Below are 21,876 nucleotides of genomic sequence, written 5' to 3' on the forward strand. Positions count from 1 at the left end.
ACTGAATGTTAGGCTGCATGCAGGTTATTAATAACAAGGTGAAAAAGGAGAAGAAACACTATAAAAGCCGCGAAGACGTGAGCCATAGAAAGTAATAATAAACCATAAAAGTAGGCTATAGAGTTGCATCACGCGTCGCATGAATCAAACTCACAACGAACGCCTGTTTTATTATCGAACCTATAATCTTGTTCATAAAACCGTGTTGGCCGATCAGATCAACGTTTTACAGCGAGTCAAGTTCACCACGTTGTGTTATTATCGCACATGATACCGCAGACAGTTTATTATTGTACATAAATAACAGCTTTTTAATTGTTGCTGTTTAGTCCTCCTCTCTCATATTGCTGTGTGGAGCAAACGGAGAGTAACTTTTGTATCACAAACAGTACTGTATTTGCAAATCTGATATGTCATAAATGTATAGATGTAGCAGTACTGTCTATCTGTATGTCATGTATGTCATATATGTTATGATGAATTGAAAATGGGGGACCCTGGTGGAAACAAGACGAAAGTCTTTCTCTGGTCTGCATCCCCTTAACAATTGTATGTATTGAGATGTACTGTACTGTACCCATTCTGCAATCTGTTAATAAACTTTTCAATCAATCAATCAATCAATGATCCGATTGTACACTTGTTGCAGATAATGGCAAATAAAACTATATCCGAATCTCAATCTCTATCTCTCAATCTGAAACTTGGTTTCTAAATGGCGTGGAAACTAAAGAGAAGTGAAAGGATGGAACTCACCTGCTGCTGCCTGCGACCTGCTGCTCTAACAGGTAAACAGCTCCTGCTGGGATCGATCACCTGCGCGCTGCGCTGTAGACGCGTCTCCTGTAGGGGCGGGGCTATACTGTGGACTGTACTGCGTCAACTTAGTTACTTTTACTCTTTTCTTTTCTCAGAGTATATAATATTCAGATTCAGATTCTTTATTGCGTCTTTTTATTGTAACCATAATATAACCGATAGGGCACGCAGACCCTCATCTGCACCTTTGTTTTTTACACCGTTTATTGTTGTCATGTTTTTATATTCAGAGTTAATTATATTGTTTTTACACTGTTTATTGTTGTTGAAGGCAGAGGTTCTGTGTAGGATTGTTAGTAACTGTCTAACTGCATAACTGTGTACACTAGTAACTGTCTAACTGCATATATAACTGTTTCCACTAGAGGGCGCTCTAGGCGGAGACACTCTCAGGAACACCACCAGGTGGCGAGTATAAATAGAGATGTCTCCTCCCACTTCTTTCTCTTCCCCCCCAGCCTCTCAGTGAGAGGAGACCTGTTACTGCTCTGCCATGTGAATAATAAACCACGCCAGTTAAGGCTCAAGATAGAAACCATGCCTCTTGACCACATTATTGTCGCCCTATAGCCAAATTCTGTCAACAATTGTTGTCATGTTTTTTTATTCAGAGTTAATTATATTGTTTACACCGTTTATTGTTGTCATGTTTATATTCAGGGTTAATTATATATATATATATATTTTTTTTTATCTACTTTTTCTCCTCCTATTTTTCTGTATTTTCTCCCATCCCAATTTTAGTCGTTATTCCAATTCCCCCCTCCCCTGCCTGGTCCTCGCATGTGCCCCCCACTGGTCGGTCTAGGGAGCCCTGAAGTCTATCACATGCTTCCTCCGATACATAGGAGACAGCCAGCGGCCTCTTTTCACCTGACAGCGAGGACTCTCACTGGGGAAGCGACTCCTACTGTGGGAGGATCACACTACCTCCCCCAGTTCCCTCCCTCGCTGTGCAGGCGCCCTGACCGACCTGTAGGAGTCGTTGTTTTTACACCCACCGGCTTCCCTCCCGCTGACACTGCCAATTGTGTCAGTATGACGACAGCCCAAGCCGGAGGCACCGCTGACAGCCGGATTCGATACCAGTGTCTCTGCGGTGGTAGACAGACGCTTTGTCCGCTGCGCTACCCGGCCGCCCTCATATTTTTATATTCTTATCTAATTTCATTGCCTATATTTATGTATTTCTACTATTATTACCCTACGCATACCTGTACATCCCCTCCCCCCACCCCCATGCTGTTATGACGCCTGCATTTCTGTTATGGTTTGTAACCGACCCCAATCGCACAACACAAGACAGGTATGATGGTTTGCCAAGAAACAGATATTTATTGAGAGACAGGGAAAAAAGGGCACTGTCCCTTTAAGGGAGAACACAAATACAGGAATATAACAAGAGGGGAAAAACTAGGTGCCTTTAAGAGGCGGGCAGGAAAGGGAACACTAAGGGAAGGTTAATGAACGCTAGGGGAAACATTAAAGGAACGCTAGGGGAAGGTTAAAGGAACAGAGGAACTAGAGACTAGGAGATGTCGGGACAAGGAGAGCTAGGGAACAGGAGAACTGGGGACTAGGAGAACTAGGGACAAGGAACTAGGTGGAACAAGAAGGGGAAGACTTGGGACCAGGAACTAGGTGGAACTAGAAAGGGGAGAACTAGGGACAGAGGGGACTGAGGCCCGCGGAGGCGGGCTGGGGACAGGGAGGACTGGTGGGAAACATCTGGGCTGCTCTGCAGAACAGAGGAGAGGGTTAATATTCAAAAGGGAACAAACAGAGCAGATGCAGAACAGTCCAAATAAACAAAGTAACAAAGTAATTATATCTTCGTGTGACAAACACACAGGGGGAGATGTAATGTCCAAAAATACTATCTAAGTGAGAACAAAAACAGAGTGGGAGATGAAATGTCCAAACTACTAACTAAGTGAGAACAAAAAAGGAGGCATTACGCTGGGTGAGTGACTTAACAATCAAAACTCACCCAAGCGTATGCGGAATGGTACAGGAACGCAGCGGGACGGGGGCAAGAGGCATTACGCTGGGTGAGTGACATCACAATCAAAACTCACCCAGGCGTATGCGTAATGGTGCAGGAACAGCAGCGGGACGGGGGCAAGAGGCATTACGCTGGGTGAGTGACATCACAATCAAAACTCACCCAGGCGTATGCGTAATGGTACAGGAAACGCAGCGGGACGGGGGCAAGAGGCATTACGCTGGGTGAGTGACATCACAATCAAAACTCACCCAGGCGTATGCGTAATGGTGCAGGAACAGCATCGGCGGCGAGGGTGTCGCCACCGGGTAGCTGGCTGTCCGAGCCGAGGAACAGAGTGCTGGAACAGCGGCGGTGGCGAGGGTGTCGTCAACCGGGTAGCCGCTGTCGGAGCCGAGGAACAGAGTGCTGGAACAGCGGCGGTGGCGAGGGTGTCGTCCACCGGGTAGCCGCTGTCGGAGCCGAGGAACAGGGTGCTGGAACAGCGGCGGTGGCGAGGGTGTCGTCAACCGGGTAGCCGCTGTCGGAGCCGAGGAACAGAGTGCTGGAACAGCGGCGGTGGCGAGGGTGTCGTCTACCGGGTAGCCGCTGTCGGAGCCGAGGAACAGGGTGCTGGAACAGCGGCGGTGGCGAGGGTGTCGTCCACCGGGTAGCCGCTGTCGGAGCCGAGGAACAGAGTGGCGCGCCACACCTTGGTGTGCACGTCGGAACCGAGAGACGCCTCGGGGTGCGTCTGCGAGGAGGAGTGTGCCAAGCACGAGGATCCTTGGAAGATGCGCGTTGCGCGCTGGAGACTGGAGAGCGTGCCAAGCCCTTGAAGATGCGCGTTGCGCGCTGGTGACTGGAGAGCGTGCCAAGCCCTTGCAGATGCGCGTTGGTGACTGGAGAGCGTGCCAAGCACGAGGATCCTTGGAAGATGCGCGTTGCGCGCTGGAGACTGGAGAGCGTGCCAAGCCCTTGAAGATGCGCGTTGCGCGCTGGTGACTGGAGAGCGTGCCAAGCCCTTGCAGATGCGCGTTGCGCGCTGGTGACTGGAGAGCGTGCCAAGCACGAGGATCCTTGGAAGATGCGCGTTGCGCGCTGGAGACTGGAGAGCGTGCCAAGCTCGAGGGTTCTTGGAAGATGCGCATTGCGCGCTGGTCTGGAGAGCGTGCCAAGCTCGAGCGTCCTTGGAAGATGCGCGTTGTGCGCTGAGGACTGGAGAGCGTCTGCGCTGGTCTGGATGTGCGTCAGGACGAACAGCTGCGCGGGGGTCTGCAGTGGAACGCTGGGGTGCCTCCCGTGGAAGTACAGGGAGCGCAGACCAGTCTCCCCCACAGGCAACGGCGACAGCTGGCGAAGGCTGGAGCAAACATCTCGACGCCGGAGAATGGAACAGCATAGGCAGACAGAGGATCTCCCGAAAGAGTCTAGATGTTTAGAGAATATGACTCGGCAAGTATACAACACGACCCCACGCCGAAACGAGGGGAAGAGCCCTGGTATTTAAAGCCCACAGGGGAACTAATTAGCCTGCCACCACAGGTGCGAGAGGTAATTGATAATAGTCCAGGTGTGGCCACTGAGAGTAAACGAGAGTAAAGAACGAGAGGGTGGGGGCTAGAGAGAGTGAGTGAGGAATTCCTAACAGTAGGCTTAAAGAAGACAGAGAAAGTTGGTGAGCAGCGGACAAAACCTCACAGTACCCCCCCCTCAACGGGAGCCACCTGGCGACCCAAAACAAATACAGACAGAGTGGCAGGGGGCAAAACAAGACAAAAACAAAAGGTACTGGCCAAGCCAGCAGGGGAAGCCACCACAAGAGTGGGGCTAGCAAAAGAAACAGGGTCGCCGAGGGGTAACTAGGGTAGCAGAGGGGCAACAGGAGGAACTGGCCTAGAGGAAACCGGGCCTAGAGGAACCGGGTCAGGAGGAACTGGGTCCAGAGAACTAGTCCAGAGGAACTGGTCTAGAGAACTGGCCTAGAGAACTGGCCAAGAGAACTGGCCTAGAGAACCGGTCTAGAGAACTGGTCTAGAGGAACTGGTCTAGAGGAACTGAGGGGCAAGCAGGGTAGCTAAGGGGTAACCATGGTAGCACCGGGAAAGGGCTAGCAGAGGGAAAGGGTAGCCGCCAGGGCACCGAGCTACAGGGCCTATGCTAGCTGTACTGTTACATCAACATAGAGGCTGCGCAAGCTGCCGGAGCTAGGCTAGCAGAGGGAAGGTTAGCTGCCAGGGCACTGATAGCTACAGGGCCTATGCTAGCTGTACTGCTACATCAACATAGAGGCTGCGCAAGCTGCCGAGCTAGGCTAGCAGGGGGAAGGGGTAGCTGCCAAGGCACTGATAGCTACAGGGCCTATGCTAGCTGTACTGCTACATCAACATAGAGGCTGCGCTAGCTGCCGAGCTAGGTTAGCAGGGGGAAAGGGTAGCTGCCAAGGCACTGATAGCTACAGGGCCTATGCCAGCTGTACTGCTACATTAACATAGAGGCTGCGCTAGCTGCCGGAGCTAGGCTGGCAGACAGGGCTGGACCAGCATGAGAGAACAAGCTAGCTGGAAGGACAGTCCTAGCTGTGTGAGATAAACTGACCTTGCTAGCTGAAAGGGCAGTCCTAGCAGTGGGAATACAACTACACAAAAAGTGGAGGCCATGCAGAGGGACCGGGTTAGCCGCTTGGGCCTGGCTAGCCACAGGGCCTATGTCAGCTGCAAGGCTGCATCAACATAGAGGCTGTGCTAACAGCCGGGGCCAAGCTAGCAGACCGGGACCATGCAGAGGGAACTGGGTTAGCCGCCAGGGCATGGCTAGCTACAGGGCCCATGCCAGCAGCAAGGGCTGCATAAACATAGAGGCTGTGCTAGCAGCCGGGGCTAAGCTAGCAGACTGGGGCTCTGCTGAGGGACTGGGTTAGCTGCCCGGGCATGGCTAGCTACAGGGCCTATGCCAGCAGTAAGGGCTGCATTAACATAGAGGCTGTGCTAGCCGCCGGGGTAAAGCTAGCAGACAGGGCCATGCTGGTAGTAGAGGCCTAACAAGCTGCAGGGGGGTCAAACAGGGCTAAGAGGGGAGCTAAACAGGGAAGCTAAACAGGGCTAACAGGGAAGCAAATGGGGGAGTCAACAGGCTAACAGGGGAGCTAACCGGGGAGACCAACAAGCTAACAGGGGAGCTAACAGGCTAACAAGGAAGCTAGAGGGGAGCTAGAGGGAACAAGAAAAAATAAGGCAAACTCAACATACACCGTCTGTGCTGGCTGGGGTCGTCGATTTGGTGGGGTCGTACTGTTATGGTTTGTAACCGACCCCAATCGCACAACACAAGACAGGTATGATGGTTTGCCAAGAAACAGATATTTATTGAGAGACAGGGAAAAAAGGGCACTGTCCCTTTAAGGGAGAACACAAATACAGGAATATAACAAGAGGGGAAAAACTAGGTGCCTTTAAGAGGCGGGCAGGAAAGGGAACACTAAGGGAAGGTTAATGAACGCTAGGGGAAACATTAAAGGAACGCTAGGGGAAGGTTAAAGGAACAGAGGAACTAGAGACTAGGAGATGTCGGGACAAGGAGAGCTAGGGAACAGGAGAACTGGGGACTAGGAGAACTAGGGACAAGGAACTAGGTGGAACAAGAAGGGGAGGACTTGGGACCAGGAACTAGGTGGAACTAGAAAGGGGAGAACTAGGGACAGAGGGGACTGAGGCCCGCGGAGGCGGGCTGGGGACAGGGAGGACTGGTGGGAAACATCTGGGCTGCTCTGCAGAACAGAGGAGAGGGTTAATATTCAAAAGGGAACAAACAGAGCAGATGCAGAACAGTCCAAATAAACAAAGTAACAAAGTAATTATATCTTCGTGTGACAAACACACAGGGGGAGATGTAATGTCCAAAAATACTATCTAAGTGAGAACAAAAACAGAGTGGGAGATGAAATGTCCAAACTACTAACTAAGTGAGAACAAAAAAGGAGGCATTACGCTGGGTGAGTGACTTAACAATCAAAACTCACCCAAGCGTATGCGGAATGGTACAGGAACGCAGCGGGACGGGGGCAAGAGGCATTACGCTGGGTGAGTGACATCACAATCAAAACTCACCCAGGCGTATGCGTAATGGTGCAGGAACAGCAGCGGGACGGGGGCAAGAGGCATTACGCTGGGTGAGTGACATCACAATCAAAACTCACCCAGGCGTATGCGTAATGGTACAGGAAACGCAGCGGGACGGGGGCAAGAGGCATTACGCTGGGTGAGTGACATCACAATCAAAACTCACCCAGGCGTATGCGTAATGGTGCAGGAACAGCATCGGCGGCGAGGGTGTCGCCACCGGGTAGCTGGCTGTCCGAGCCGAGGAACAGAGTGCTGGAACAGCGGCGGTGGCGAGGGTGTCGTCAACCGGGTAGCCGCTGTCGGAGCCGAGGAACAGAGTGCTGGAACAGCGGCGGTGGCGAGGGTGTCGTCCACCGGGTAGCCGCTGTCGGAGCCGAGGAACAGGGTGCTGGAACAGCGGCGGTGGCGAGGGTGTCGTCAACCGGGTAGCCGCTGTCGGAGCCGAGGAACAGAGTGCTGGAACAGCGGCGGTGGCGAGGGTGTCGTCTACCGGGTAGCCGCTGTCGGAGCCGAGGAACAGGGTGCTGGAACAGCGGCGGTGGCGAGGGTGTCGTCCACCGGGTAGCCGCTGTCGGAGCCGAGGAACAGAGTGGCGCGCCACACCTTGGTGTGCACGTCGGAACCGAGAGACGCCTCGGGGTGCGTCTGCGAGGAGGAGTGTGCCAAGCACGAGGATCCTTGGAAGATGCGCGTTGCGCGCTGGAGACTGGAGAGCGTGCCAAGCCCTTGAAGATGCGCGTTGCGCGCTGGTGACTGGAGAGCGTGCCAAGCCCTTGCAGATGCGCGTTGGTGACTGGAGAGCGTGCCAAGCACGAGGATCCTTGGAAGATGCGCGTTGCGCGCTGGAGACTGGAGAGCGTGCCAAGCCCTTGAAGATGCGCGTTGCGCGCTGGTGACTGGAGAGCGTGCCAAGCCCTTGCAGATGCGCGTTGCGCGCTGGTGACTGGAGAGCGTGCCAAGCACGAGGATCCTTGGAAGATGCGCGTTGCGCGCTGGAGACTGGAGAGCGTGCCAAGCTCGAGGGTTCTTGGAAGATGCGCATTGCGCGCTGGTCTGGAGAGCGTGCCAAGCTCGAGCGTCCTTGGAAGATGCGCGTTGCGCGCTGAGGACTGGAGAGCGTCTGCGCTGGTCTGGATGTGCGTCAGGACGAACAGCTGCGCGGGGGTCTGCAGTGGAACGCTGGGGTGCCTCCCGTGGAAGTACAGGGAGCGCAGACCAGTCTCCCCCACAGGCAACGGCGACAGCTGGCGAAGGCTGGAGCAAACATCTCGACGCCGGAGAATGGAACAGCATAGGCAGACAGAGGATCTCCCGAAAGAGTCTAGATGTTTAGAGAATATGACTCGGCAAGTATACAACACGACCCCACGCCGAAACGAGGGGAAGAGCCCTGGTATTTAAAGCCCACAGGGGAACTAATTAGCCTGCCACCACAGGTGCGAGAGGTAATTGATAATAGTCCAGGTGTGGCCACTGAGAGTAAACGAGAGTAAAGAACGAGAGGGTGGGGGCTAGAGAGAGTGAGTGAGGAATTCCTAACAGTAGGCTTAAAGAAGACAGAGAAAGTTGGTGAGCAGCGGACAAAACCTCACAATTTCCCCCAAGAGGATCAAGAAAGGAATATCTGATCTTATCTTAAATAAGCCGGTTAGGTAAACCATACCCATCCCATGATCCCACCCAATAGCTATTGTTCCTCACCCATAATCTTTATTTGCGACCCCACCAAGGAGGACCTTTATCCCTTGTACTATTTACCTACTTGATGATGATTCCCCCCCCCCCCCCCCCCCCCCCCCCCCACCTACCCAACCTCCTCCAATGTACAGTTTCTTCCCCCTCAAATGTATATACTCTCTTTTTAGACTCTTTTTGTATCATAAACAGTACTGTATATTTGTAGATCTGGTATGTCATAAATGTCTAGATGTAGCAGTACTGTCTGCCTGTATGTCATGTATGTCATATATGTTATGATGAATTGAAAATTGGGGGAGCCTGATGTAAACAAGACGAAAGTCTTTCTCTGGTCTGCATCCCCCAACCTTCCTGCACCCCTGGGACAAAAAACGTCCCAACTGTAGATACTGTACATACTGTACTTGGGATAACCTTGTCTTGATTTATTGCATATCCCCTGAAATTAAGTCAGGCAGTTTTTCTGGGGCAAAAGATGAAGTCTGCATTTTTTTCTTTTTTTACTCTATAGTTTGTCCGGCAAAAAAACACTGCACACGTGACGGTGTACCCTTTGGTAAAAAACGTCCCTATTGACTAGGGATGGGTACCTTTCACATTTGAACCGATAACGGTACCTTTTTTCGGTACTTTAGTCTTTAGTAATTTTATCTACCTACCTCAGTTGAAAAAAAAAATATCCAAACTTAATATTTAATAAATAAATAATGTATTATTATTACTTTATTATTATTACATGGTAGTCAATAGGGACGTTTTTTGACCAAAGGGTACACCGTGTGCAGTGTTTTTTACACTGTGTCACAGCACAAAACATTTTTATGTATCAAACTTATTTTTTTTGCCAATCTTCGACACTCCAGGCTCTCATAATCCCACCCCAAAAAAAATGACATTAGCATTTATGGGATGGAAAATAATGAACCCTTAGTGTTTTTTGTCTTGAAAATAAGCCACGCTTCAATCACACAAACTGGTATTTAAGGGGTTAAAATCCTGTAAATGAATGAATATTTTATATGTATGTTGAGGACTGAAGTTAATAATGGTATTCATAAATATTTTTTTTAAAGAAATTGATAAGTAAATATATATATATTACATGTAAAGTACATGGGACATAAAACGTCCCAAAGGGGTCAACGTGTGCAGTGTTTTAGTGGGTTGCACGAAGATTAACAATTGTGTGTATTGAGCCGTACTGTATTGTACCCATTCTGCAATCTGTTAATAAAATGTTCAATCAATCAATCAATCAATCAATCAATCAAACGACATGGCATTCTCCTCCACGTGCGCTTGACCGTTTGGACCGCTTGGACCGTTTGGACCCATGGTTTCAAGATCAGTGAAGTCTCTTATGCAATCATACATTAAACATTCTACTTTCACAAAATTTCTGATTTGAAATATCTATAACATTTATTCCTTGATGCTTAGTCTTGGTGTTCTGGTGCTGGTAGGGTAAAAGTACAAAAAATCTAAGTTACAATAACCTACATTTACATTTACATTTAGTCATTTAGCTGACGCTTTTATCCAAAGCGACTTACATTTAGCTGAACGCTTTTATCCAAAGCGACTTACAAGTTCTGTACAACAAGACAGAAGGAAGGGCACAACTCTATCAGCTGAGTAACAATGTTCATCAAAGTGTTGAGTGCTACAGTGTAGGTTAGTTTATTAGGACAAGTGCATGACAGTATGGTTAGTTAGGGGTTAGATTTTCTTTGTATTTTTTAAAATTTCAGATAATGGTTGAAGAAGTGCGTCTTTAGTCGACGGCGAAAGATTGGACGTGATTCGGCTGTCCTAACTGTGGTGGGTAGTTCATTCCACCATTGTGGGGTAAGGACTGAGAAAAGGCAGGTTCTCCTTGATGACCCTCCCGGAGCTCGGATAGGAGTAGGTCTGAGGCGGCCAGAAGATGCAGAGCGTAGGGGTCTTGAGGGTGTGTAGTTAGAGACCATTGACCAGAGGTAGGCGGGAGTGGTTCCCTTTGCCGCACGGTATGCTAGGTCGAGGGCCTCGAAGCGGATTCGTGCAGCAATGGGGAGCCAGTGCAGGTCCCTGAGAAGTGGGGTGACATGGGCCGACTTCGGTAGGTTTGAGATCAGGCGGGCCGCTGCGTTCTGAACGAGTTGAAGAGGCTTGGTGGCAGTGGCCCGGAGGCCAGCGAGCAGTGCGTTGCAGTAGTTGAGGCAGGAGATGACTGTTGATTGGACGAGGAGTTGGGTGGCTTCTTTTGTCAGGAAGGGGCGGATCCTTCTGACGTTGCTCAGGAGGAATCTGCAGGTTCTGGTTGTTGCTGCAATGTGAGCAGAGAAGTTCAACTGGTCGTGGAGGACAACACCAAGGTTCTTCTACAACCTACAAGTACCTCAGAACTCTATTTATTTATTTAGACAATTGAGGTATATTCATACATAGATGGAACATTCAGTTATTGTAGATTACTGTTCCCAGGAAATATGTCTGACATGTCACCTCTAATGTTTTATCCCATATGGGTATAATCACATACAACATATGTGAAGGGATATGTCCAAATGTCCAAACCCCCCTCCCTCCCACCCCATCCTAATGTACAGTTTCCTCCCCCTCGTATGTATATATTTTCTGTTAGGATCTCTGTTTAACAGTACTGTATATTTGCATATCTTGTATGTCACAAATGTAACAGTACTGTATATCTGTATGTCATAAATGTCATGATATATATCTGTATGTTGTGTATGTCATAAATGTCACTATGAATTGAAAATGGGGGACCCTGATGTAAACAAGACGAAAGTCTTTCTCTGGTCTGCATCCCCTTAACAATTGTGTGTATTGAGCCGTACTGTATTGTACCCATTCCGCAATCTGTTAATAAAGTTTTCAATGAATCAATCAATCAATCAATCAATCAATCAATCAATCAATCATATCTCACGTTCAGCCACTCCCCAGTAAGAGGTCGGAGGTCGGTTCTCTCAGAATAGGTCTGTGGGCCACACCTCTTTGGCTCCGTTCACACTGTAAGCCTTAGTGCTTAATTCTGATTTGTATATACCAGAGTTGACAAATAGTACAAATGTCAACAAACCTTTCACAGATACAAGACAAAAGAAAATAAAAATGTTTGTGTTAATCCTTATATCAGTAGGGTCTAGCAGATCAACTACTAGAGAATGAAATTTCACTTGAACATTTTCTGTTTCAACGGTGGATCACTGACTGGGCCTACACACTACAGAAGGTTAACCCTTTCACTACCACCCTACAGACGGTTAACCATCTGTAGTGTGGTAGTCAAAGGCTTAACCTTCTGTAGTGTGGTAGTAAAAGGGTCAACCCTTTGTCGTGTGGCAGTGAAAGGGTAAACCTTCTGTAGTGTGGTAGTAAAAGGATCAACCCTTTGTCGTGTGGTAGTCAAAGGCTTAACCTTCTGTAGTGTGGTAGTAAAAGGGTCAACCCTTTGTCGTGTGGCAGTGAAAGGGTAAACCTTCTGTAGTGTGTGGTAGTAAAAGGGTCAACCCTTTGTCGTGTGGCAGTGAAAGGCTTAACCTTCTGTAGTGTGTGGTAGTAAAAGGGTCAACCCTTTGTCGTGTGGTAGTGAAAGGCTTAACCTTCTGTAGTGTGTGGTAGTAAAAGGGTCAACCCTTTGTCGTGTGGCAGTGAAAGGGTAAACCTTCTGTAGTGTGGTAGTAAAAGGGTCAACCCTTTGTCGTGTGGTAGTGAAAAGGGTAAACCTCTGTAGTGTGGTAGTAGTGAAAGGGTCAACCCTTTGTCGTGTGGTAGTGAAAGGGTAAACATTCTGTAGTGTGTGGTAGTAAAAGGGTCAACCCTTTGTCGTGTGGTAGTGAAAGGGTAAACCTTCTGTAGTGTGGTAGTGAAAGGGTCAACCCTTTGTCGTGTGGTAGTGAAAGGGTAAACCTTCTGTAGTGTGGTAGTGAAAGGGTCAACCCTTTGTCGTGTGGTAGTGAAAGGGTCAACCCTTTGTCGTGTGGTAGTGAAAGGCTTAACCTTCTGTAGTGTGTGGTAGTAAAAGGGTCAACCCTTTGTCGTGTGTAGTGAAAGGGTAAACCTTCTGTAGTGTGTGGTAGTAAAAGGGTCAACCCTTTGTCGTGTGGTAGTGAAAGGGTTAACCTTCTGTAGTGTGTGGTAGTAAAAGGGTCAACCCTTTTTCGTGTGGCAGTGAAAGGCTTCACCTTCGGTAGTGTGTGGTAGTAAAAGGGTCAACCCATTTCGTGTGGCAGTGAAAGGCTTCACCTTCGGTAGTGTGTGGTAGTAAAAGGGTCAACCCTTTGTCGTGTGGTAGTGAAAGGCTTCACCTTCGGTAGTGTGTGGTAGTAAAAGGGTCAACCCTTTTTCGTGTGGCAGTGAAAGGCTTCACCTTCGGTAGTGTGTGGTAGTAAAAGGGTCAACCCTTTTTCGTGTGGCAGTGAAAGGCTTCACCTTCGGTAGTGTGTGGTAGTAAAAGGGTCGAGGACAACACTTGAGTAAAAGTCCGTAGTTATTTTGCACGACCTGATAGTCTCCATCTAAACATCGCACTGCACGACCTCGTGCCTCTCTCCCTCTCTCCCTCCTCTCTCTCTCTCTCTCCCTCTCTCTCTCCCTCTCTCTCCCTCTCTCTCTCTCTCTCTCTCTCTCTCTCTCTCTCTCTCTCTCTCTCTCTGTGCGCCAGCCGGCGCGCGGTGCTGTTGTCGTCGCTACCCCCCCCGCGTCTCTCTGGTACCTGTTCAAGTAAGTCATCCTCCCGCTGGAAGCATCAACGTCTTTACACAGACATGATGACAAGCTCCCTCAGCGAGGAGCCCATTATGTGGAGCCAGCAGCCGGACCTGCCCGATAAACATCATCACGTGTCCCCCCCCCCCCCGTCTGTCTGCCAGCCGCTCCCCCCCCCCCCCGAGAGAGGACAGGCCCCTCCCCCGTCTGTCTGCCAGCCGCTCCCCCCCCCCCCCCGAGAGAGGACAGGCCCCTCCCCCGTCTGTCTGCCAGCCGCTCCCCCCCCCCCCCGAGAGAGGACAGGCCCCTCCCCCGTCTGTCTGCCAGCCGCGCCCCCCCCCCCCCCCCCCCCCCCCCGAGAGAGGACAGAGCCCCTCCCCGTCTGTCTGCCAGCCGCTCCCCCCCCCCCCCGAGAGAGGACAGGCCCCTCCCCCGTCTGTCTGCCAGCCGCTCCTCCCCCCCCCCCCGAGAGAGGACAGGCTCCTCCCCCGTCTGTCTGCCAGCCGCACCCCCCCCCCCCCCCGAGAGAAAACAAGCCCCTCCCCCGTCTGTCTGCCAGCCGCACCCCCCCGTGAGAGGACAGGCCCCTCCCCCGTCTGTCTGCCAGCCGCACCCCCCCGTGAGAGGACAGGCCCCTCCCCCGTCTGTCTGCCAGCCGCACCCCCCCGTGAGGGGACAGGCTCCTCCCCCGTCTGTCTGCCAGGCCGCGCCCCCCCGTGAGGGGACAGGCTCCTCCCCCGTCTGTCTGCCAGGCCGCGCCCCCCCCCCCCCCCCTGCGAGAGGACAGGCTCCTCTACTACGGGACAGCGTGTGTGCGTGTGTGTGTGTGTGTGAGAGTGCATATATATATATCCTATCCTAAGTTGTACCTGGTCCCAGTGGCAGAGAGAGAGAGAGAGAGAGAGAGAGAGAAGAGAGAGAGAGAGAGAGAGAGAGAGAGAGAGAGAGAGAGAGAGAGAGCTGCTTGCGAAATACGCAGGTCCCCTTCTCTTTCTCTCTCTCCCTCTCCCGTTTGAGGAAGTCTACCAATGTGCCGCTCGCTACAGCTATAGACGGGGCGTTTGTTATGCTACCGAATCGAGAGAGAGAGAGATAGAGGGGGAGAGAGAGACAGACCGAGAGACGACAGCGTGACGCGCATGTGTGCTCTGTCGCGAGGGTGTATCTGTTACTCTCTCTCTCTCTCTCTCTCTGTCAAACCCCGTTTGGTGCGCTACAACCACAGAGCCAATCGGATCACTATCCGCTCCATCCTCGCCACGTGACGTCACCATGCGAATCAAATCAGAACGACCTAATTAAATGGAGCAGGAAGGAAATGAATGACCTGAATGACGGCAATCCGCCAATATGGTATTTAGAGACACAGACACATTGATACTAACTCCTATTATATAATACAATGCTAGACACTGAAAAAATACATTTTTAATACATGTCCCCTTTAAGGCTTTGGTACAAGCTCGAATTACAGTGGATTTTCGGTTTTATTCACTCATGAATGATTTTGAGTTTTTATTTGACGCGTTGGTGCTTCAATTAAGCTCTTTGTTTGGTTGTTGATGAGCAGCTGTTTTAACCCCTTGTTTCTGTGAGGATTTAAATAGTGTCTATGTATGAATATGTTTAATTGACAAATGAAAAATGTTCCTTTTATTTATTGGAAATAAAGGTTCTTAAAAATCAAAATCTCTCTCTCCCTCTCGTGTATTACAACACCGTCGCTGTGCCCTCTTATTTCCGTCATATTCTGCTTTATTTCAGGGGTAATGATGGGCAATCAGTGCAACACAGACAAGCATCAGACGGAGATCAGAGAGAGAGAGAGAGAGAGAGGGGGGAGACAGAGGTGTTGCAGGGAGAGACTGTGATGGAGAGCGAGAATGAAACAAACGGAGAGAAACAGAGAGAGAGAGAGAGAGAGAGAGCGAGAGAGAGAGAGAGAGAGAGACAGAGGGAGATAGAGAGAGGTGCTGCAGGGAGACTGAGATGGAGAGCGAGAGAGACAGAGGGAGATAGAGAGGTGCTGCAGGGAGAGACTGAGATGGAGAGCGAGAGAGGCATATAGAGAGAGATAAAGGGAGAACAGTGCTGCAGGGAGATAACTGAGATGGAGAGAGAGAGAGAGAGAGAGAGAGAGAGAGAGAGAGAGAGAGAGAGAGAGAGAGAGAGAGAGAGAGACCTGTGTGGGTCGAGAGAGACGTCAGATTGTTGGTTGTGAGGCGGTCATTTCTCAGAGCTAATGCCGGGTTGACAGAGAAACAGCTGGAGTGCAGTCGCACACACACACACACACACACACGCACGCACACACGCACACACACGCACGCACACACACACAGAAAATGTCATATTGTTGCAAGCTGTAGCTGCAGAAAATATAGCGTAGGCCTGGTCTAATGATTGATTATGTATGTGTGTGTGTTTTAAGATTAAGATTAAACTGGAATTTTTGAAGAAGTCTTTATTCATTGCACACATTGACAACGTCGTCACGCAGTGACACACACACACACATGCGATGGGCGGCACACACAGATACACACAGTGTGTGTGATTACATACAGTATGTTAGCATCACATAACCGCATCACAGTAAACCTTGTATCTCCAACAGGAGAGGAATTAGTAAAAGCGACGTCATGTTCTGATTAAGTGTTTTTAACCCTTTCACTGCCGCACGACAGCGGGGTTAACTATTTACTATCACACTACAGACGGTTAAAGGGTCAACCTTTTGTAGTGTGGTAGTGAAAGGGTTAAAGGTACACATTGCGATTTTAATGGGTTTTATGGCCCTGGAAGAACACTGGAAGGTACACTTTAAATAAATACAAAGTTATTATGGTTAATACATTTTGTACAGCAGGCAACAAGTCAACGTGTGTGTGTGTGTGTGTGTGTGCCACAGTAATTATAATAATAATAATAATAATAATAATAATAATAATAATAATAATAATAATAATAATAATAATAATAATAATAATAATAATAATAATAATAATAAAAAACTTTATTTGGATAGCACCTTTGATACAAGAATTGCAGCCCAAAGTGCTTCATAGCAGTAATGTAGACAAAGAGCATAGAATTGGCATATAGACAGGCATAAAATGAGCAGAGAATTGACTAAATAAAAGCAATGTTATACAACTGAGGGAATACATACCCTCATCTCGCACCTTGTTGCCCATATGTGCATGTTCAGAGTTAATTATATTGTATATTGTTTACAGTGCCTTTTTATTCAATTTTTATTTTTACTTCTCCACTGTACTATAATTCTGTGACCTGTACCTGTGTCTTCTACTACCTGTACCCCCCCGCCCCCCTCCCCCATGCTGCTATGATGCCTGAATTTCCCCAAAGGGATCAATAAAGGAATATCTTATCTTATGTGTCTTCCCATGTTCTGTAATGGTTGCCGGAGACCCGGTTTAGTCCTGGTCCCTACATGCTACCAAACATTTAGCTTAGGCTTTTTGGCTTGGTTATATTTTGTATATAGGTACTGGTAGAACCCAGGCACAGAAGACAAACCTTCTGTTAAATCATAAACATGTTATGTGGATTTAAAGTAAATTAATGTGTTAACAAATACCCTGTTTGTCTGTGCTCCCACTTGGTTCCTTGTAGAATCTCCAATTGGGGGACCCTGCTTTTCTTTATCATAAATCGATCAATAGAGGCCGTATTAGATCCCCAATTATCATATCATGGGATATCATTGGAAAGCCACACTCATTGGCTACAACCCTGTCCAAAGATTTTCGAGATCGCCAAATGAATGAATGAATGAATGAATGAATGAATGAATGAATGACCTTTATTTATATAGCACCCTTCACAGCACGAATGCACAGGGTGCTTTACACTACAGCTTAATATAAAAACACAATAAAAACAAAATCAGAAATAAATGACAACAACAAACAGCAGTTAAAAACAGTGAAATCAGATAGAAAAAGTAGAATAAAAGAATTTGGATAAAATCATGAGTCACTAATTAAAACAAAAACTATAGAACAGTGAGGACAAGAAAAAAAAGGCACCTATGCATGATCAAAAGCCTGTCTGAACAAATGTGTTTTTAGTTGTTTTTTAAAAGAGTTCTCAGAGGGGGCAGTTCGCAGGTCCAGGGGGAGAGCGTTCCAGAGCCTTGGTGCTGTCACCTCGAAGGCTCCATCACCCCTTGTTTTAAGCCTGGACCTGGGGACCACCAGGAGGTGCTGATCGGCAGATCTGAGTGAGCGGGTGTTGGTGTAGGGATGGATGAGTTCAGTGATGTAGATGGGGGCCTGACCGTGAAGTGCTCTGAAAGTGAAAGTGAGGACTTTGAAGTGAATTCTATAGTGTACCGGGAGCCAGTGCAGGGATACCAGAATGGGAGTGATGTGGCATGATTTTTTTGATCTTGTGAGTAGCCTGGCTAAATGATTGACGGAGCTAGAGCCCCGGGAGTCGGGGGTGGTAATGTGTAATTTTGTGTACTTTGGCGCACACCTCACTATCGGCATGTAACTCGAGAACCGCCGAACGGATTTTGTCACCTGAAAGGGCAACCGACAGGCAACAAATAGGACTTTAATTCTATATATATATATATATATAAAGAAATGCACACCGAGCCGCTAAAGGTCGGCAAAGTGGCATCGCGAATCGTCCTCATGAGGGCCCACATGTGGGCCCTTGGATGTTAAGAGGATTTTGTATTTTTTATGCAAGAGTAAAGACCACAACCCTATCAAAACAGTAGTCAAAGTGTATATTTTCATTTTTACCGATGTTTTATACAATTTACCGAAAATAAGAATTTATCGAAAAAATGCGAATTATATCTCTTTTATCGTAAAACCGCAAGGAAATGACTAAATCCAGATTTAACCCTGCCATTTGAAAGAGTTAAGATAAGATACGAGGTCCATAGATGTATGATTTGGCCATAATAAGGTCATGGTCAAGTTCAAGGTCAAATATGAATTTATAATTAAAATCGATTATCATTTATTACTGTATCTACAAATCCTTCTGTTTAATCATCTTCCCTTTATTCATTTGCTTATATTTTTTTTTTGCACTTTTACATCTCAAGAAGGTGCTGAATGAGCTCAGTGAGCGAGCTCGGTTTGCAAAAAATTGTAACATGGTGTTATTCACCGGCACAGATGCAAAAATAAATCATAATTTATATTCTCCCTTTTTTCATTACAATTTACTCAAGCCTAGTAACAGACACGATATTTCTGACACTGGAAATACACACCCCCTAGATGTTCCTAGATACCAAGAACATGCAAATTGGCCTTGTAGAAGTGGAGCAATCTTCCATTTAGGCGAGATTTCTGAAAATAGGGCTACAGCTTAACAGGTTACGGTAATACCTGCCACTGCCAGGCGGTGGAGCCAGAGGAAGGGAAGTGAAGTGGGATCGGCCCAGAGACTAATAGCTGATCTTACACACACACACACACACACACACACACACACACACACACATACACACACACACACACACACACACAAACACACCTCACTGTCATGACTCTATCACACACACACGCATATACACACACACAGACACACGCACACATACACACACACACATAGAAACACACAAACATACACATGAACACACCTCACTGTCATGACTATATCACACACACACAGACACACACACACGCATATATATACAGACACACAGACACACACACACACATATACACACCTCACTGTCATGACTATATCACACACACACACACACATATAGACACACACACACACACACATATACACACCTCACTGTCATGACTATATCACAGTGAGAGACACCTCTGATGGGCAGATGTTTATATCAGGGTGTTTGGCATCACCAGCCTCTCTCATATTGAAGAATGGGTAGAGTTTCTCAGTGAAGGTGTGTCTATGAGTGCAGATGTGAGTCATGTCTTCAGGGTCGTAGAAGGACAGCTTCCCCCCGTTATAGTCCAGCTGTACTCTGAACCTCTGGAGGCTCCTCTTCACTGTGAGGAACACCAGACCATTAGTGTACTTACCACTCCTATAACATAGAGCCCAGATACCATGTTGTGGTGTTATCTCTAGCCCCTCTCTCTTGTTGCCAAATGATTCTTTAGCTACACCTATAGTCCAGTGAGGATGGTCTCCCACCTCCACCTCCCAGCTGTGTTTGCCTGAGCCGAAGCTCTCAGAACCCAGAACAATGGGATACACAATGTTCCTCTCTGGGTTGTCAGGGAGCGGCAGCTTTGTGTCTGTGCGTCTCACACTGGTCAGATCATCAGATATAGAGAGCCGGGGTCCTGCAGTGTTTGGGTCCAGAGTGACAGGAGTGAACTTGACCCTCTCCTTCATCTTCTCCCAGACTCTGAAGGTCAGGTTGCCCAGGTGTTTGGCCTCGTCTATCAGCGCTCCTGAGACCAGCTGTGGACGAGGCAGGTTGCACCGAGCTCTGGAAGAACATTCAAGAGTCAGTCCTGCTGTGGGCTTAGCTTCAGAGCCGCAGAGAAGAGAGAGATATTGATTTCCATAAAAATAACTGTATTCCATCTCTTCTCCATCATGTTTCTAATACAATCATTTCCACTCAATCAATAAATACACATACATACATACATACACACACACACACACACACACACACACACACACACACACACACACACACACACACACACACACACACACACACACACACATACATACATACATACGTACCCTCTCAACTTCACAACATCATCCAGATCATCCAATTACAACAGCACCTTTAATCTGAGATGCAGATTTAAAAGGAGAGCGAGAGAGAGAGAGAGAGAGAGAGAGAGAGAGAGAGAGAGAGAGAGAGAGAGAGAGAGAGAGAGAGAGAGAGCACGAGAGAGAACGAAAACAAACTGCTCGCGTGGCCGTCCACACCGAGTCCGACTTCAGAGCGGGCGGAAGCGCACGGATTTACATTGGAACAGCTGTAAATGCCTATAGTCTATATGCGAAGTCAGTCCCCGTTTGAAAGATTATTTTTTAAAGATTTCCAGTTCCAGTGTTCTATTCTGTAATTGTCCATTTTGCATGTATAACCCGTTATTATCTCATTAATTAGAATGTTAGAATGAATTTTAGAATGATGAAATCGATAGGTTATGAATATAACCGTAGTTCTATGAATACTAGTGACGCTCAGCGTCATCTGCACTAACCTCACTTTGTGCATTGCACTGAATAAAAATTCACAATGTACCTTTACATACCAACATTCGTCTGCCCACACCCCTATCCACTACCTTCATAAGCAGGTGTGTGGCCCCACACTCGCCTCCTTCCCAATCTTTCACCACAAGGCGAGATCAAAGGCCGCAGTGGCGTCCAGACGCTGAGCGTCACTAGTATTCATAGAACTACGGTTATATTCATAACCTATCGTTCTATATCATACTAGCTTCCGCTGAGCGTCATTGGAGGACGGGAGGGAGACGGATCCGACTGTGCGAAGAGAAACTCGAGCAACTCAACGCACAGGGTGAGCAGACCGTGGCTTGACCCCACGACTACACACATGCACAACCCGCATGCCACCAGGGAACAAACGGAAGGAACAAACCTAGCAGCCTTAGTTTGAACCACGAGGGTAAATTGACCTCAGACAAAAAAGAGGTGGCGGAGGGGCTGAACACGTACTTTACATCAGTGGCAAGTAATCTGGTAAAAGATCTCCCACAGCATTCAGGACGTTTCGGAGAAGCACAGGTTAATGAGTATTACTCACAACTAGAGCTGCAAGAGGACTCCTTTTCTTTTAGTAAAGTGACAGAGAGCGCAGTCCTCAAGAGGCTAAATCAACTTAATTCCAGTAAAGTGACAGGATTAGATCAGATGCCTGCTAGGTTTCTTAACGACGCAGCAGAGAGCATCACACCTGCTATTACCCACCTAATCAATCTCTCCATTGAGCATGGGAAGGTACCAGCAGATCTAAAGAGTGCTAGAGTAATTACACTCTATAAGAAAGGTAATAAGTCAGACAAGGGTAACTATAGACCAATTAGCATTTTAAGTATACTATCAAAAGTCATGGAAAAAATCATTCATGAACAGATCAATACATATTTAGTGAGTAACAATATCCTATTTGAGCATCAGTCAGGCTTTAGACAATCTCATTCCACTGAGACTTGTCTGGTGTATTTGACTGACTGCATCAGAAAGGAGATTGATGCAAAGAAATTCTGTGGAATGATCATGTTGGACCTACAAAAGGCCTTTGATACGGTTGACCATAGTGTCCTTTTATTTAAATTGAAGGCGATTGGGTTTAGTGGGTCAGCGTTGAACTGGGTCACCTCATATCTATCAGGCAGGTCTCAGATGGTAGATGTAAACGGGACCTACTCCTCAGCCAAGGCGATCACCTGCGGGGTGCCTCAAGGGAGTGTCCTGGGGCCTCTCTTCTTTCTCATTTACATAAATGATATGAAGAATGCCTGTTCATTAGACCTTTTTCTTTATGCGGATGACTCAGCCATT

The 21,876-nt window shown here is 48.0% G+C and overlaps 1 protein-coding gene across 1 annotated transcript in view; it reads right to left on the reverse strand.

Moving 5' to 3' along the window:
- lamb2l (laminin, beta 2-like) overlaps positions 1-21,876 on the reverse strand; it is a gene marked incomplete at its 5' end in the record, with an annotated part of 96,719 nt that overhangs the window by 63,239 nt on the left and 11,604 nt on the right. The window contains one exon of the mRNA XM_084313313.1: positions 19,212-19,810. Within this exon, the coding sequence (XP_084169439.1) occupies positions 19,212-19,810 (599 nt within the window). The remainder of the gene's footprint in view (positions 1-19,211; positions 19,811-21,876) is intronic.

Source organism: Notolepis coatsorum, assembly GCF_963971535.1.
Source record: "Notolepis coatsorum genome assembly, chromosome: 4".
NCBI lineage: Eukaryota > Metazoa > Chordata > Actinopteri > Aulopiformes > Paralepididae > Notolepis > Notolepis coatsorum.